At 52.3% G+C, this 16,635-nt stretch overlaps 1 protein-coding gene across 5 annotated transcripts in view; it reads right to left on the bottom strand.

The window, feature by feature from the left end:
- Positions 1–16,107, bottom strand: part of MFHAS1 (multifunctional ROCO family signaling regulator 1) — a 666,381-nt gene extending 650,274 nt beyond the window's left edge. For all 5 annotated transcript variants that reach the window (XR_011280404.1, XM_069626262.1, XM_069626264.1 and 2 more), the window contains exon 1: positions 12,680–16,107. Coding sequence is in view for 4 of the 5 variants with exons in the window: in XM_069626262.1 (XP_069482363.1) it covers positions 12,680–15,533 (2,854 nt within the window). In the remaining variant the exon portion in view is untranslated. The remainder of the gene's footprint in view (positions 1–12,679) is intronic.
- Between the last annotated feature and the right edge of the window lie 528 nt (positions 16,108–16,635).

The raw sequence follows: 16,635 nt of genomic DNA, 5'->3' as shown, positions 1-16,635 counted from the left end.
CCTCCCATGTGCTTAAAATCAGGAAAAACGTTCTACAGTAATACGTCACTACAGCTTTATTGGTCAATTGCTACTTTGGTTCACCCAACACTGGTTACATTTACTCTTTGGAGTAAGAAGGGAAGGGGTTGGGAGATGTGCAAATCACTAGGAGTTTGCTTCCCAGGGTGCGGTTCTAGGACGCATCTCTTCACTCTGCTCGTTTGCTCATCCACAACCAACCTCAAAACTTATGAGGAACTGAGTGGAGCAGGATATGGGGTGCTGGTGTGGGCGTTCCACAAACTAAATATTCCTGTATCCTAACCTCCCCCCCGCGCACAGTTTCCTCTTATCCATCAATTCTGCCCATAGCCGACCCAGCAGTAAGAAGCCCCTCAACGCAGCAGCTTTGAGCCATTGGTGTTAGACACTTCCGGTTGGCTTCTTTTTGGGTGGGGGGGCTCAAAAAACTGGGCTCTGCACATGCATGGGAGGCGCATGCTTTAGGCCATTTTTCCAGGTAGAGGGGTTCCCAGCACAGTGGCTATCCCATCATGGCAGATCCCGCTCCATGGGGTAGTGCAGAGAAAGGGCGTTGCGTGTGCTACTGCCATTGCCCACCCTCCCCCACAGACCTGTGGCAAAGGTTTTTTTCCTGCTGCTTTTTTAAAAAATCACCTCAGCCGCATACCACACACCGATTCCCTAAAAAAAGGAATCCTTTCAACTGGGCTCAAAACAAAAATAAGCCTGGACTAAAATCACACCCAACAATATACAGTAGGCCTGCGACACAGAGGAGGGGCTGCCCCTGCACCCACCCACAGAGATCCAGGGAGACGTTCAAATCAATGATAACCAGCAGAGAAGCGCCAGAGGATGGGGCCCGACTATTATTTATGCTTCACCCGGAGAGCCAATTTGAGGTTAGGGAGTATTTTTATGGCTTTGGATTAAGGCGCTATATAAATAACCCATCATTATCTTTTAATTAGCACGAGTTTCTATGTGCAAAAAAAGCATAGATTCAAAAAAGATATCATTTTCATTGCTAAAAAAAAGTTGAACTTGCCTTAGAAAACATCCCCGCAGGGAATGAAAATGACTTTTATTTTATTTACTCCAACGTAAAAACCTTTTCTGAAGCCCTGGATACCCTCGAGGCTCCCTGTGCTCTGGATTACAATAGAGGTAACCCTGAGTTTTACAATGGATGGGCCCCTATCCGGCGCGTGGCTGGAGGTGTGGGGTTGCAGACTCACCACTTCTCTTCTACCCACAATGCTCCTGGGCCTGGGCTGATGGATGGTGCACCTGGGGCATGAATCACAGAGGTAGTGGCCCGTGCCCTTAACTCCACAATGCTGGCCTTCCCTTCATAGGACACCCCCTTCAATCTCTGGGGGCAATTGCCCATTTGCCTTAGCGTTCCGGGTATGGGCGTGACAACGTGCAACAGGGGGTAGTGAAGCTAGGGTGGCCAGACTTCCCGGTTTTGTTGGGACTGGCCTGGAATTGGGTGCTCTCTCCCCCTTTCTCCAGATTATATTCCCATTGGAAAATGCAGTTGTCCCGGTTTTTGGCAGTACGTCTTCATAGCAGGCAGGCATGAATGCACAGACTCACACAGAAGACTTTCTGCGTTTTACGACTCAAGATAGTGGTAGTTTGTGATAAATTAATGATATGTGTTTATTCACTGTTAACACTTAAACCTCCTTCTCCAACCGCTACAGCCACTTTCAAGAGTTAGTCCTATTTCTATGTTAGTTGCCCTGTCCCGCTTTTTTACGTTTTAAATCTGGTCACCCTAAGAGAAGCGCCTCCGCCTTCCTATTGGCTTTTATGTCAGAAAAAGTCAGACAGAAGGGTCATGCGTACGGGTGGGAGGGTGGAGAGGGCAACCCACCACTCCTTCCCGCTCACCTTCCCATGTCACACTCTAACGCGCGCTCCACCTTCCTCAATGCCTGGAAGTGAAATGAATGCAGTGGCAGTTGTTCAACGTTATAACCGCCTGGCCTACTGTTTCGATTGACTACCCTAAAAGGCCTACTGAGGTTATCAGCTTGGAAACGCAGCGCCGATAAAGGGAAGGGGGGTCCCGGGGGGAACGCGAAGCGTTTCCCCCCGGGGAGTTTTTGGCGCTGCACATGGCCAGCGAGTGGCCGTGGGGCAGAGCGCCTCCTGGGGGGGTATTTAAGGGCTCAGGGAAGGTTCGGGAGGCAGGCGACGGTTAGGACTTGATGATTGTATCAGTCCTGTCGCCTGCTCCCGAGCCTTCCCTGAGGAGCTGGGCCTTCGGCGGCAGATTAGCGTAGGTGAGAGGGACAGGGTTTTAGAAGTTGGGGGAGGTTAGTCATAGTTAGTAAAAAAAAAAATAATAATAATAAATTTCAATTGGGTTATAGCCGGGGGTGCCGTAGATAAGGTACCCCCCTTACTTGTCAGGCTCTGGTTCCCGTGGTCGGTGTGTGGGCGTAGGGGTTTTGTTCGTCCAGGAACAGCAGCGTGACGCGGCATTTTCGGCCGGGCTGCAGGGAGTGGGGGGGGTTTTCGGCACGGTGCAGGGGAACGCGGGCCGTTGGGAGTGGGGGTGGGTTCAGCGGGCATTTGTTTCTGTGCCTTCCCGCGCACGGGTCGGTTGTTGGGGGAAGCTCCCGGTCCCGTGTGGTTTCGGCTTTGAGGAAGGAAGGCTGCGCGCGGTGGCCGTCGCGTGCCGTAGGGGGCAGTGTGCTCCCTTTAAAGGGGCCGCGTCCATTTGTTGTTTGTAGGCGGTTGGGCTTACACGCCGCCAGGGGGCAGTGTGACACGGTCGCATATCGGCCCCTGTTAGTTGGGCCTCTGGTTTTTGGGGGGGTTTCTGTGGCTGGTGCCACCTTATTGCCAGGTCTGGGGGTTAGGGGGTTGGCCTGTAATTTTAGGGGGTAAGTATAGGAAAAAAATTTTTAAAAAAAATTGTTTATTAATTAATAATAATTTGGAGCATTCTATTGGGGAATTCATATTAACGTTGGGTGTGGCGAAGGGCTGATTTACTAGGTTCAAGGCTAGCTGTTCAATTGGGTATAGGTCCACGGGTAATTTTGGCTCAGGGGCTTAGGTTAACTAGGAAAAAAATTTCAAGTGGCTACATATATTGTAGTGCAACCATATAAGTAGTGCAGTATGGTGGGCCAGGGAGCCAGCAAGAAGGGTCTGGTGGATGCTAAGGCTCTGAGGGAGGCCTTGGAAATAATTAGTAGGGCATCTAGAGCCCAGTTGGAGGGGGCAGTGGGGGAGGTCACTGGTGTAGAGGTCGCGAGGGAGGAGGAGACAAGTGGTGGTAGGCCGCAGCGTAGAGCAGCGGCAGATGGGGCTCTCGCGGCAGTGGTGGCTTGCACCCCATCGGCGGGGAGAGGGGAGGTGTGGGAAACCAGGGGCAGGAAGTTGAGGAAGGAGTTAGATAGGAGGGTGTCAGAGGGAGAAATGATTTCGGGTGGGCAGCCAGGGAGGGAGGGAGCGAGTATTAGTTCTAGGGTAGGTAGGAACTCTCAGATGGAGGTGGCTCAAAGGAATCAGAGTGAAGGGGCGCAGAGGGGGGTGACAGGGCAAAGGGGAGAAGGGGGTAAATACCTGCAGAAGAGTGCAGGGGGGAGAAGGAAGGAGAGGTCACCGTCCTTTGAGGAGGTTAGAATGGGGCACGGAATGGCCCCCCCGGGTAGGAGGAAGGAAGGCGGAGGGCGCTGCGCAGCCCCCGCTAGTCAGGTGGAGGTAGAGGGTTTCAGTATGGCCCCTCCTCGGTCAGCGCAAGGAGAGCCTAGAGGGCGCAGCACAGCCCCTAGCAATGAGGATTTCAGGGTGGAGGACGGAACGCCTCGCCCGAGAGAAGAGGACCAGGCAGGAGTTTCCACAACCCCGCCGAGAAGACGCCAAAGGAGTGGCGGGGCGGACGCCCCGGCTCGGAAGAAGATCATCAACTCAACTCGGGCATGAGCTTGCATCCGCAATGGTATTTAAGGGGTGATGAAGTGGGATGGGAGGAATATGTGGGGCAATGGGAAGTGGAAGATTATGGGGCGGAAAGGGAAAGGGGGGAGGAGAGAAGGAGCTTGAGGTGGGATATGGAAGGGGAAGTGCAGGGTGGACGGGGAGGAAGGGGTCAGGGAAACGATTGGCTGGATGAGTGTGCTGACATGTTTTGTCCCCACAGTAGGAGCCCTCTAAGAAAGGAGAAGAGGAGAATCGGTGTGGACGCCAGACCACAGGCGGCAGGTGTGGAAAGAGGTGAGCGGGAAAGGGAATGGTCATATGCATGGCAGAGAGGGGTCGCAAGAAGGGGGACAGGGGATGAAGGGTCCGGACTGCAAAGTGTAAGGAAGGAAGTTGGGGTGCAGGCCATTGGAGCCACGGGGGTTGAGAAGAGCATTTGCTCAGTGGAGGTCCAAAACGGACAAGGTGGTGGAGCCATTGGTGCTCGAAGTGCAAGCCGGAAAAGATAAGGAGTGTGAAGTGAAAAGAAAGGAGAAAAAATTGCCATACATGGGGATAACAAAACCATTGGGGGCGCACTTGATGGCAGCGACCAGGGAGAAGATTCAGGCGGGGGAATTTGTGGAGGTCTTTAAATTGCTCCATAGGGAAGTGAGAGCAAAGGAGGGGTCTAAGGAGGTAGAGAGGGAACTGGCTTCACGCCCAAGGGTCCCGGTGACTATTGGGAATAGGACGTCGTCGTTTAGCATTTATGCCAGTGTGTACTGTGAAAAATTCCCGGAGCGTTGCGTGGCCCTGCTTAAATATATGGATGTAATAAGGAAGGCTTTTACGAGTTTTGGGGGCTTTGTCTGGGTAAGGTATGATGAGGAATTTAGAGCGAGAATGGCAGAGGACAGTCAGGCGGTCTGGGGGGAGATAGATATGGATCTTTGGCTGCAATGGATGGCCCCAACGAGGCCTGCCCCGACATTGCACACAGCAAGTGGGCTGCCTGTGCCTTACCGGCCCTTTCTTGGTCGCCCTGCCCATGAGGTGGCGGGGGGAGGGGGCGGAGGACAGCCTTCGACAGCATGTTGGGCGTTCAATAAAGAAGGCTGCACGAGGTGGATGTGCAAATTTAAACACGAGTGCAGCAAGTGTGCGGGTCGGCATCCAGTTACAGATTGTTTTCAGGCAGGGGACAGTGGGGCAGGGCGAGGAGCGGGGCAAGGAGGTGGGGGGGGGGGAGGACCGCATGCCAGGTAAATTGGGGTGTGCTGGTAGTTTGGGCTCAGTTTAACGTAAAAGGAGGGGGGGCACAAGGTTTGATGAAAGGTTTTGGGGGTGACTTAAAGGGGGTAGGAAAAGGGCGAGGAGGAAGAAGCGTAGGTAGGGGAGGGCCGCAGGGGGGATGTAACTGTGGAAATTGTTAAGGGGCGGTGGCCGTCGTTTAGAGGGCATGGACGACGGTGGCGAAGCTCTCACGCTTGCCGCACGACAAGGTGAGTAAGCTTCAGGCTGCATGGACGGTGGTGCGGGAGCACCTCTGGTGCAGCTAGGGGAAGTGATGAGCTGGGTCTGCATGGACGGGGGTGCACTAGGGCCCCTGGTGCAGCTGGGGGAAAGAAGTGGAGCAACGAAGCAAGGTGCTGGAAGAGGAATTTATGTGGAATGGACTGCATGGACGGGGGCACAGGTTTGGCCCCTGGTGCAGCGGTGTAGAGGAGTAAGGAAGAAAAGGGGCCTGCATGGACGGGGGTGCACTAGGGCCCCTGGTGCAGGGGTAAACAGGTGGTAATGGACGCGAGGATCTTGGAAATGAGTGATAAGGGAGGGACTGCATGGACGGGGGTGCAGGTTTGGCCCCTGGAGCAGTGGCGGGAGGAGCAATAAAGCAAAGGGCCTGCATGGACGGGGGTGCACGTGGGCCCCCGGTGCAGGGGGGGGCAACGCAGGGCCAATACTAATAAGGTGATGGAAGGTGGGGGGGCAAAGGGGGAGCAGGGGGGTAATAGTTTAGAGGAAAGAGGGGGTCTAAGTGGGTTTAGGTGTATTGTATAAAGGTTAGGGAAAGGGGCGAAATATTGGGGGACGGGAGGAGAAGACCTGAGGTGTTTCCAGAGAAGGTTAAGGAGATGGCCAGAGAGGATAGGGTACTGAGGAGGTGTTACTAGTGGTGTGGGAAAGGTTAGGAGGTTGGAACTCATTCATTCAGGAGGGGTGCAGAATCTGAAAGTAGCAGGCTGGGCTATTAAGAGGAGTAGGTGAAAAGGTTGGGACGCTGGGAGTAAGGGAGATACAAAGGGTATGTCAGGGACCGGGGCAAAAGGAAGGTCTTTATAGAATTTTTTCAGTAGGTAGCAAGAGTGTTGCATTTATTAGGATGTTGTTGATTTGTAAGTGATTTTGTAATTTCTTTTTCAGATGCTGCTAGGAGGTCCGGTCAGATGTCAAAAAATCTGGTTTTTGGGACATTCTAGGGTTAAGTGGGCGGGGAAAGAAGCCGAGAAAAGGGTTGTTGGCAGGCAACTGGGGTGCAACTATAAAGATGTTGTGGTAAAATGTCCGGGTTTGGGGGGCTGGGCTGGGATTAGTTGCTTCCTATGTTGGCTGGGGGGAGGGAAAGCTATGGGCCTACAGATGGGGGGGATTAGTTTTGCTGGGGAAAATGATCTGGTGAGGGATACGGGTGTGGCTCTTCTTAGGTTCTGGGCTGGGAGACTGGGTAAAAAGTTTGAGGTAGAAAAGTTTGGGGGGGGTGGGGCAGAAAGAACTCCTCGGGGGAGGGTTTTTCTGGTGCCGGGGGCATGGCCCCTTTTGATGTGGGGGGAGGGAAGCACAATGGGGGAATGACACGGGAAAGGATGGGGTGGCGCTGTTTGCACAAGCAGTTCACCCCGGGGGAACAGGTATTGAGCCTGGAGGGGCATGGCCCCTGGGAGAAAGCGGGACGCCTGGAAAAGGGGCAAGAAGACTGTAGGATCCAAGGGATCATTAGGGAGGAATTGGGTTATTTAATTATTTAATTGTTGGGGGAAAATGAAAATGAAAATGTTTAATTTATTTAATTGGTGGTTAAAATATTTCTTTAGTTTGTTAGGCCATGGAGCCAGTTAAGCGTTTGATTGTAAGCTTTGGCCTGTCACATTAAAGCGACCTTTTCCACTTTTAAATGAGTCTGGGTTTTTGTGCAGTAAGCCAAAATGGTATTTGGACAAAAATATGATCTTTGTAACACGCTCTCATCACACATCATTCAGGATCATACTAAATTTAACTGCAACAGAAACAATACAGCTTGAAATAATACTTCTGTATGGGGGATGACCAAAATAAGTTGTATAATTGGCACCACTACAGAAGAATTAGAGCCTGCACCAGAGCGCACTAATGGGCGCTAGGTGACCGCTGCCCAAGTGTGTGGTCCAGAGCTGAAGGCGAGTGCCTCTAATGTGGGAACAGGTCCTCTAGCACACAACAGAGCCCGAGGACAAAAGGCTCCTGACTCATTCTGGGAATTACCTGGGCTGGGGGCCAGGCGCCAGCCGACCTAGTGCATGTTGTACCCCAGCCAGTATTTGGAGTACTCCCTGCTCGCGGGCACACAGTAGGTGGCATTCACAGGGTCTCGCCACAGGGCTCTCGTACAGGTCCTATCCTGACCCACTCCGTTGCACAATCAGGGAAAGTCCAGCTGGAAATCGATAATAACATGTCAAATATGGAAAGGCCCCCTCCTGCCCCCCCCCCGCCCCACCAAACAGGTGAGAGTCTACAACACAACTTAGCCAGACCCAAATCGTCAGCTTGGAAGGGAACCGTTCCTTTAATGCAAAACCTTTCTGTGTCTTCATCGGAGGAGACGTCATCTGGCGGCCCAAAGGGACTCACTTGAACACAGAACACGGGACCAACACGGCAGTTAAAACACATTATTCATTCATGACCAAGACTCGTCGCGAGCAGCCCCTCACAGGGAGTATCACGCACACTCAGGAAACCAAGCATCTGGCGGACGCGCACTCAAAGAATCAAAAAAATACAGAGGGCATACCCTACATGTCCACAGTCAGTAACCCATATACTAGAAACAGTGCAGCCCCCAGTCCCATGCTGCTCCCCAGGGAAGAGTCGGAACAGCACGTCTAAAATACAAGATGGCAGAGGGGCAAGGCGTAGACAGGGTGAGGCCCGAGCGGGTAAGGCCCATGCAAAATCTGTAAATGCCCACTCAGCAGCGCTGTGTGGGCATTTACAGATGTTAATGCCACTGCGGTGGGCCCAAATACATTAGCTTCACACCCCATTTGTTAGACAAACCGAACTACACAACTGCGGAGGGGCCAGATATAGGGCCAACCCCATTATTCCAAATTAGTCCCAGGTGTGCACAGGGAGGTTAACTACCACCAGCCTTCGTCCAATCAGGACTGCAAACACTCAGAATAAGGCCCACCCTGGGGAAGTAGTGACCACCACATAAATTCAGCCTGCCCTAGTTTCTAGGTAGGAATTGGAGGAGGCTGGAGATACGAACGGAGCAGGACCAGTGAAGACTGGGCGGACGGGAAGAGGCTATAGAGGTGATGGCAAGTTGAAGCTAGTAACCTCAAGGATGGAGAGTGGAGATCAGAAGAAATTGGAGATAGGACACTAATAACATCAGTGGTAGAGAGTGACCAGAAGGAGGAGAGTGTAACATCTAGGGAGGAGAGCAAACAGGAAGTGCAGTGGCATTAGGGGAGACCCAGAAGGAGGGGATAGCCAGCATCGGCAGTGGAGTATAAACCAGAGGGGACAGTAGGTCTAAACCCAGGAGGAAGGGGCAACATCAGGACATGGCAGGTGGTGGAGGATGACAGGGAGTATTGGTAGTAATAGCTGAGGAGGTGGAGGGAGTGGCACCCTTGGGCTCCAGGCAGAGTGGAAGTGGTGGAAAAGGGAGGCGAGGAGGAGGAACCTCTCCGGGACCTGGGACTGGCGGGCACCTCAGGGTCCGGGAGTGTCATGAAACCAGTCACATCAGGGGTGACAGTGGCACAGAGGGGGTAGGAGGGAAGTGAGGAAGAATAAAGAGATGAAAACCAGGGCCTAGTCAGCGAGGAGTGGCAGGTTCCAGTGGGCAAGGCCGACCCTAGGCAGAGACATGGCCTGGAAAGGACGGTCACCAAGAGCTTAGGGAGGGCTAGGGAAGGAGTCTGGAGTTCGAGCAATCTGAGCAGGCAACCCCTCTACAGCTCTCCCAGACAGCCACAGTGTCATGGTGCATCGCTGCAGCCCTGGGCTTGCTGCCTGGTCTCTATGGAGACGCTGGCGATGCTTCCCACTCCATCATGGAGCGTTGCATCACGTCATCATGCTATGTGTCGTCCTCCTTTCCGGAAACCCGGAAGGGGCCGCAGACCTACTTATGCACAGCGCTCCCGACAGGTTACGTGTCGCAACAGTTTCATTATTGTGCACAGGCTGATTCTCTGTTTCCTAGTCCTGGCCCTCGCTCCCCCTGCTCCTTGCTCCTCAATCCTCTGATTTCCTGTTTGTGGGTTACCCTCCGAGACCTTTCCTTCTCGTTACTTCATTGCCTCCTGCTGCTGCTCCTTCAAGTTGGCTTTGCGTGCTCAAGCATCAGGTTTTTACCCCGCATTTTGGCTCTGTGCCATCTGGGCAGGCCTGGGAACCAGTTTTCATCCTCTGAGTTTCTTTGGCTGTCCAGGGGACTGGACGCATTATACATCACAAGACCATGTCCTCTAATACTAAGGTAAGACGTGATCTTGACACACAGACCAATCAGCATGCAGAACTTTATATAGTGCCAGAGTCAGGAATCCCAGAAAGCCTACAACTAACTAGATGGAAGAAGAGGGTTCAGGACCCCGGTAAACATGCCACGCCGGAGGAGGGGAGGTGATGCAGTCAGACTTTCAAAGGTTCCCGAAACCAAACCACCCGCACATTGAGAAGGGATATTCCTTTGGGATAAGACCATCCTGACTTTTTTCGTCATATACTCATCGTCATCGCCTTTTGCATTCCAGCTGGCCCTTATTTTACATGGTCGGCCAAAAATGGGGCTCCTTGGTGTAATTTGCCTAGGTCTCCTCCTTGCCCAGTGCCCCAATTTTACACATCACAATGGCAAGCTTAGAATGCAGCCTTTACAGGCGGTTACAGCCTCCATTCTAAGCTTGCTGATTGGCTAGAGAGCTGAACACAGTCATAAGAAGAAAGGAGAAGCGTGCAGTGCTGGCTTCCACTGGTGGCTGGAGCATCCGTTCAACACTTGAGAGATTTGAGGAGAAGAAAGCATGCGCTAATAGAGCACACAAAATTAAGGCACGCCATTTTAGTTCATCCAAATCATCATAGGACGTATTGTCCGAGCTGCTGTTTCAAACTGGTGTGTCACTGTATTCAAGAATGCTAAGATCAGTGGTCGAAGTGGGCGGGAGCAGTGCTCCCTTTTTTACTGTTCCTATACTTTTATTTTAGAAAAAACATTCCGGAATGGTTTCTTTTTAACATACAAGTGTAGGAAGCAGTTGAAACCTGCACTTCAGTCTACTGCACTGAACGTTTGTTTACAAAACACCAGGAACATTTGTTTGGGGGAGCTTGGGGGTTGAATTATGCGTGGGAGGGGGATGGGGCTGGTGATGCAGTTTGTGGGGAGCAGGGCAAGCCAGAAGCGAACATAGTTCCACTACTTCTTTTCATGCACTTCGACCACTTGCTAAGATAAAGCACTGTACGAAAACCTGTGCCGGTGTACAGGAAGCACACGTTTGATGTGACCAGCGTGCGCATGCGCACATTTCCTCCACGCTTTGACATATTTGTTAAGCCAAAGTTTGAAGGGAGGAGAGGCTCTTGGGTCTCGTACAGTTTCGTCGGTCAGGTGCCCTGCGGGCAGCATTCAATTTCGCCCTCTAAGCTGGGGCTGTCACCACAGATGGAGCAAGGCACCCTGTGAGGGCTGGGCCGCTTGTGGCACATTATTTCCTTCAATTTTGGGAGCAGTCGGGAAGATTTGGGAATCTGAAACACTCTTGAAATTGAGGTTTCGAAATCGAAAGGAGATCAAAGGAGGGCACACAGCTTCATGGTGTTTGGGCAGCATTACCCACCCATTGACTGCCTGTGGCCATGCTAATTCCCGTTGCCATTCCACTCAATTTCCTGCCCTTCCCCTGACATAACAGTTCCTCTGGGACCTCATTTTGAAGCAAACGTTGGCTGTATAGGGCCTGCCAAAGTGATTTCTAAGCTGTCCTCGGAGTTAATGTGTTAAGTGCTGCTGTACCGAGTTACTGGTGGAATGGAAATGCCTAAGGAAATGCCGTAACCAAGTGTGTCTACGGCCACTTCATTTATGAGTAATATGTGTGTCCTCACATCCGTTGGCTGCACAGAAGTCCTCTTAAAAAAAAAACAACACTGACAAAGCTAACAGTTTAGGCTTCAGCACAGGTATTGGATAGACATTTGTCAGGCTCTACCATGTGCCCAAATGCTCACAACATTTCCAGCTGTTGCCACCTCAAAGCCAAGTAGTGTCATTATGGCAATACCTGGCAAATGTGTACCCCATACGAAAGCCAAAACGGTTAGCTTTGCCAATGCTCGTTTTCATCTTTTGAGTCGAAAACGGGCTAAACGGGAAAAGTAAACAAAATGATAACATGTCGCCAAAGCTCAACTGAAAGTCTTCCAGGTAGGTATGCGCTGAAAAGGCGGCGGGGTGTGGCGAGCGTGACTTCCTTACACTCGTCTCATTAATGGGGGAAACCTGTTCAGGTCACGTGGCTTCGGAGGAGAAAAAGCACCGGAGGCCGAGCTGATGCGCGAGCCTCCTCCCCCGGAGGCCCATTGTTCTCGTGCTAGACTGAAGAGTGACGTCGCAGCTTCTCTGCGTGCAGGGATCAGGTGCGTGACGGACCACACACACCATTGCAACCCTTCCATCCTGGACTGGATGCCGTGGTCATCAGTGGCGCCACTCTGCATCTCCCCACAGCACGATTTGAAAAACATTTCCCCTGTAAAAGGTTTCATGTTTATATCTTAATAGATCAGAGTCAATGCGCGCGCCACCATTAGAGCTTCTGCCTGTGAAAGCAGTCATTTGGCAAACAGGCCAGAACCACAGAAAACGGGACGACCATCCCTTCGCACACGAATGAGTGAGCTTCCAGGCCTTTTCTAAGAGGAATGTAGGAAGTGAAAGGGACAATGATACCAAAAAACTGCCTCCACTAATTGTTTCGCCTCAAGACAGGGCCAGAAAGCAGAATTGTTTTGGCCACTACTTTGAGACTTGGGAATATTCCTCTGGCAAAGCCGTCCAAGTATTATCAACTCTACAGACAAATCTCCTGTGTTCTTTGTTAGTAAGTAGTTTAACTTCATTATCCCTCTGCCTAGCGCCGCCCCCCCCCCACCCACACTACCTCGTGAAAACTAGAACGTACTTTGGGAAAGTTATGTTGTGCTGCACCACACAACACTGGCCTAGTCTGACGAACGAAAACCTGCACAGAGGGTCAACAAACAACCCTGCAAAAAATTACACCACAACAGCCCGCACCTTTTTCAACGCCCAACTGTGCACACTTCATATACTGAAACATGTGAAGGCAAGGACATTTGCCTCGGGGCTGGACAAACCAATTTTGGGACGACATTTTGCAATAGGCAGCAACATCTCATTCCACTGCGAGACACTATAGGAAACAGGCCTTACCTGGAAAAGCGTGCGGGTTTGGTGACCCTCGTTTAAGGCACTTGGAACACAGGACGTGCACTGTATAGTACAGGCCTGGCCACTCCTGAAGCAGGACATTAAGTTCTTCCAGCAAAGGTGTGATGGCCTGCCAAGCAGTCCATATATTTGGTAACGAAGCATGGCTGGAGATGGACAGGGTATCCGTGTGCAGCGAACTCCTGGCTGGCCTGTAGCTTACCACGACCGGGACCTTGCCCCGGTAGGCAAAGATCTGGAAGCGCCCGTCTGAACGCTGGACCACATGCCGGTTCATCTGGACGCTGAAGCGTGCAAACAACCCAGGCGGGAAAAGGAACGGGAATCCATACTCAATCTGCAGTTGTTCCACCACAAAAGACTGCCCGGACAAACTGGTGCAGTACACCCACGCCTCGGCATGGGGCGCCTCGTTCTTCACATAGCACGGGAACTTGTACCAGGTGGTGGCACCATTCAGCGGCTTGCACTTCAATTTGTTGATGCAGTAACAGAGGCCCATTTTTTCCAGAAGCTCCAGAATGAGCTGCAGGTCCTGTTGGGTTTGGATGTGCGGCTTCAGAAGCAGCCGGATAATGTGAGCGGGCAGGAGGCCGTGGAGCAGGAAGCCTTCCACGTAGTGATGAAGCTGGGTGGCCCGCAGGTCATCCATGTTGGTATCGCCAAGAAGTTTCTGAAGGAGAACTGTGGCGTCCCTCTGAAAAAAGACATTCAAGATGTCAATTAGTCTTGTTAGATTATGAAATACATACTCTTTAAGAGTCAGGTTGTCTTCAAAGTAAAGCAGCTTGCCGCTCTCATGCAGATAGGAGAGGGCGCTCTGTAGCCGGTCTTCTGTGAGCCCGGCCTGCAACCCCAGTCTCGCCGAGTCCCACCAGGTAAGCCACAACTCCTGAGGCTTAAAGTGCAGTTCCTCCAGCATCTGCCAAGACTTGGGAAGCACTCTGTGCAGGTTTGGGAAGATCTCCCGGTGCTCCGCCACCGACATCAGCTTCTCCTTCAATCGCCGGATGTTGGAAAAGTCATGGCAGCTCACGCGTAGGACAGGGGAAAGGATCTGCAGCCGGCTGTTGAGCAAATATTGAAAGTGGGCCTTCTTGCGTCGCAGGTTTTTGTCACTGACCCCATAGAAAGCAGCATGGGGGCTGGATGTGCGGATATCATAGTCTTGGCTAAGAGCTTCATCCACCGTTTGCGCAAGGCTATGCAAAAAGTCGGAGCTTTTCTTCTCCTGGAGGGCTATCTGATGGTGGATGTCCAGGCATTTCTCTTCCAGGTCCACCTCCTCACACAGATCAGCGTGTGTTCCCACAATGCACACAACCGCATGCGGGACCTTGGCACTCATGAAGTGTAAAAAATAACCCACATATGTATAAAAGTGCTGCGAAACATAGGCTTTTAAATTGACGACTAAGACATATAGAGCACCGGGAGACAGAAAAAAGGGCTTGATCAAGTCATAACTCTGATCTCCGGCCAAATCATACACAATAAAAGTGAGCCCCCGTTCAGCATCCGCGGTCCAGTTTGTGACCTCTATCCCTTTGTGTCCCTGCTGTACAACAGTGTTCTTCCGACCGTCAATCAAGCACTGCCTTAAAACTGTCTTCCCAGCATCCTTCAAGCCCATGAGCACCAGTTTTAACCTGGGCTTGACTGCGGGCTGGGAATGAGCGAGTTCCTTCTGATACGCGGCAATGTATGGGATGCCCTTCATGCACACCTCATAGGGAGGCTGTATTAAAGGATTGTCTTTGATTTTCCATATGTTGATCTTTGAAAGCTTCCCAAAGTTGTCAGGAAGGATTGCGATTTGGTTACCCTGCAACACAAGTTCCTCCAATTTGCTGAGGTCCACAACGGAGTCCGGTAAATACCGTATCCGGTTATTGTCAAGCCAAAGAGTTAAGAGTTTGGTCAGGTCAGAGATCAGTTCAGGAACGATTGTCAATTTGTTACGACTTAAATATAGTTCTTCGAGATCTTTGAGCTGCAAAATGACACTGGGAAACTCCTCAAAGAGATTTGAAGAAATGTTAAGCATTTTCAGCTTTTGCAAAGCGCCAAACATTTCTGGCAGTGAGTTCAAGTTGTTGTTGTCCAACATAAGGCTCTCAAGGCTCTTCAGTTCACAAAATGTCTCGGGTAAGGCGGATATCTTGGTGCTGCTCAGCCAAAGGATTTTGATGGACTGCATTGCCTTGATTTCCTCGGGCAAGCCACAGATCCTATTCCCAGAAAAATCCACCTCCTCCAAGCGAACCAGCTGCAAGACCGGTCGTGGAAAGGTGGTTAACTTGTTATGGTCCAGGTCAAGGGTCCTGAGCCTGCCCAAGTCCGGAAGGGTGTCGGGCAGGTGGGTGATGTGATTAAAGCTGATGTCCAACTCTTCCAAGTGCTGGAGTGCACCCACCTGAGCAGGCAAGGTCTGCAGCTGGTTGTGGCTGAGGCAAAGTTTCTTCAGCTGCCCCAGAAGGCCCACGGCTTCCGTCAGGCTGGACAGTCGGTTGTGGCTCATGTCCAGCTCAGTCAAGCAGCCCAGCTCGAAGACAGCGGAGGGCACACTGTGGAATTTGTTCCTCCGGAGGATGAGGACGTGCAGGTTGGCCAAGGCGTGCCCTTCCAGGCCATCCGGGGCCTCCTCGAGGGCATTGTTGCCCAGGTTGAGCACCTCGATGTCGCCCAGATTGGAGGGCAAGATGATCTTCTGGTTGTTGCTGCTACTCAGGGTCAGCTGCCGTAGGTTGCTTCGCAGCTTCCTGGACCTCAGCGCGGCATCCCTCCAGAGCCTCACCGTCTGCCGGTTGCTGTCAGTCTCAGACATCATCAGCATGATGAGCTGGGTGGTGGTGGTGGTGGGGGGTCTGATCCTCCCTGCGAGGAGAGCAGCAAGCTTCGCCTTTCGGCCACCCTCTGCAAAACAGGCTGGAGGGACAGTGCAGGTGCCCGCTACATATTGGGCGGTGGCAGGGGGCGCCCAGTGCCCTGCAGCAGGACCCACCCGGATGACCCCCTAGTGGTGCTGCTGCTGCTGCAGCGGGTGCAGGATGAGGATGCTCACCGGCTGGGCTGGCAGCAGGGCGGAAGAGGCAGCAGCCCTGGCAGCCTCTGCCCATCTCCTCCCCCTGCCTGTAGGTTGCTGCAGCGGCCACCATGCCCGGCGAGCCTCGCATCCTTCCCCGCGGTGTGCCATGGGGGGAAAAAACAAAAAGAATTTGATGAAAAATGCTCACCGCCGAAAAGACAACAAGCGGGCACTGCCCTCCTCCCCGCTCTCGGGCGGCATACTGCCGGGCAAGGGTGTTCCTCCGAGCGCCGGTCACCCTAGGTCAGGGGGCGCACAGAACATGGGAAGAGCAGAGCTGTGATTGCTGGAAGGACTCACCCGGCAGCTGTGCCTCCCTCCCTCCCCTGCCGCCGCCTCCGCCCTCCACTCTCTCTCTAGACACACTGGCGGGGAGGGGCCGCTGATCTCATATGGAGGCAGGGAGGGATCGGAGAGTGTTTGGATTTTTTTTTTAAATGGGAAAAAAAAACTTTATTTAAAGCCCTTCATATAACACAACACAGAGCGCAGTAGTATGACTACCCACGATGGTGGTATTCGGGGTTCTCAATATTGGAGCAAAACCCAAACGACAGCAAGGCTGGCCTCCAACGCAGGCGGGATGACCTCACCGCAGCGGCGGCAGCAGTGAATCATGCGTAACGGAATGACGCAGCAGCCTTACCAAAGCAAGCATGCTTCTAAACCAAAGAAAACAACGAGGACTTTTGTCTCTTCCAAGTCCACTTCCCTACATGTAAACGTGCGTCCAAAGATAGCTGTGCAATGTAAATACTGTTAATTCGAACACCAACGTTTACCTCCCATGCTGCGCAGTTCTCATTGTAGGGTAAAGAGACTCGCATTATGTAACTCGGGCTAGGTGTGG

The sequence above is a fragment of the Ambystoma mexicanum genome, chromosome 6p (assembly GCF_040938575.1).
Source record: "Ambystoma mexicanum isolate Mex_15411 chromosome 6p, UKY_AmexF1_1, whole genome shotgun sequence".
NCBI classification, from domain to species: domain Eukaryota; kingdom Metazoa; phylum Chordata; class Amphibia; order Caudata; family Ambystomatidae; genus Ambystoma; species Ambystoma mexicanum.
The sequence above is the reverse complement of the archived record's forward strand: the minus strand, read 5'-3'. Positions and strand labels throughout refer to the sequence as shown.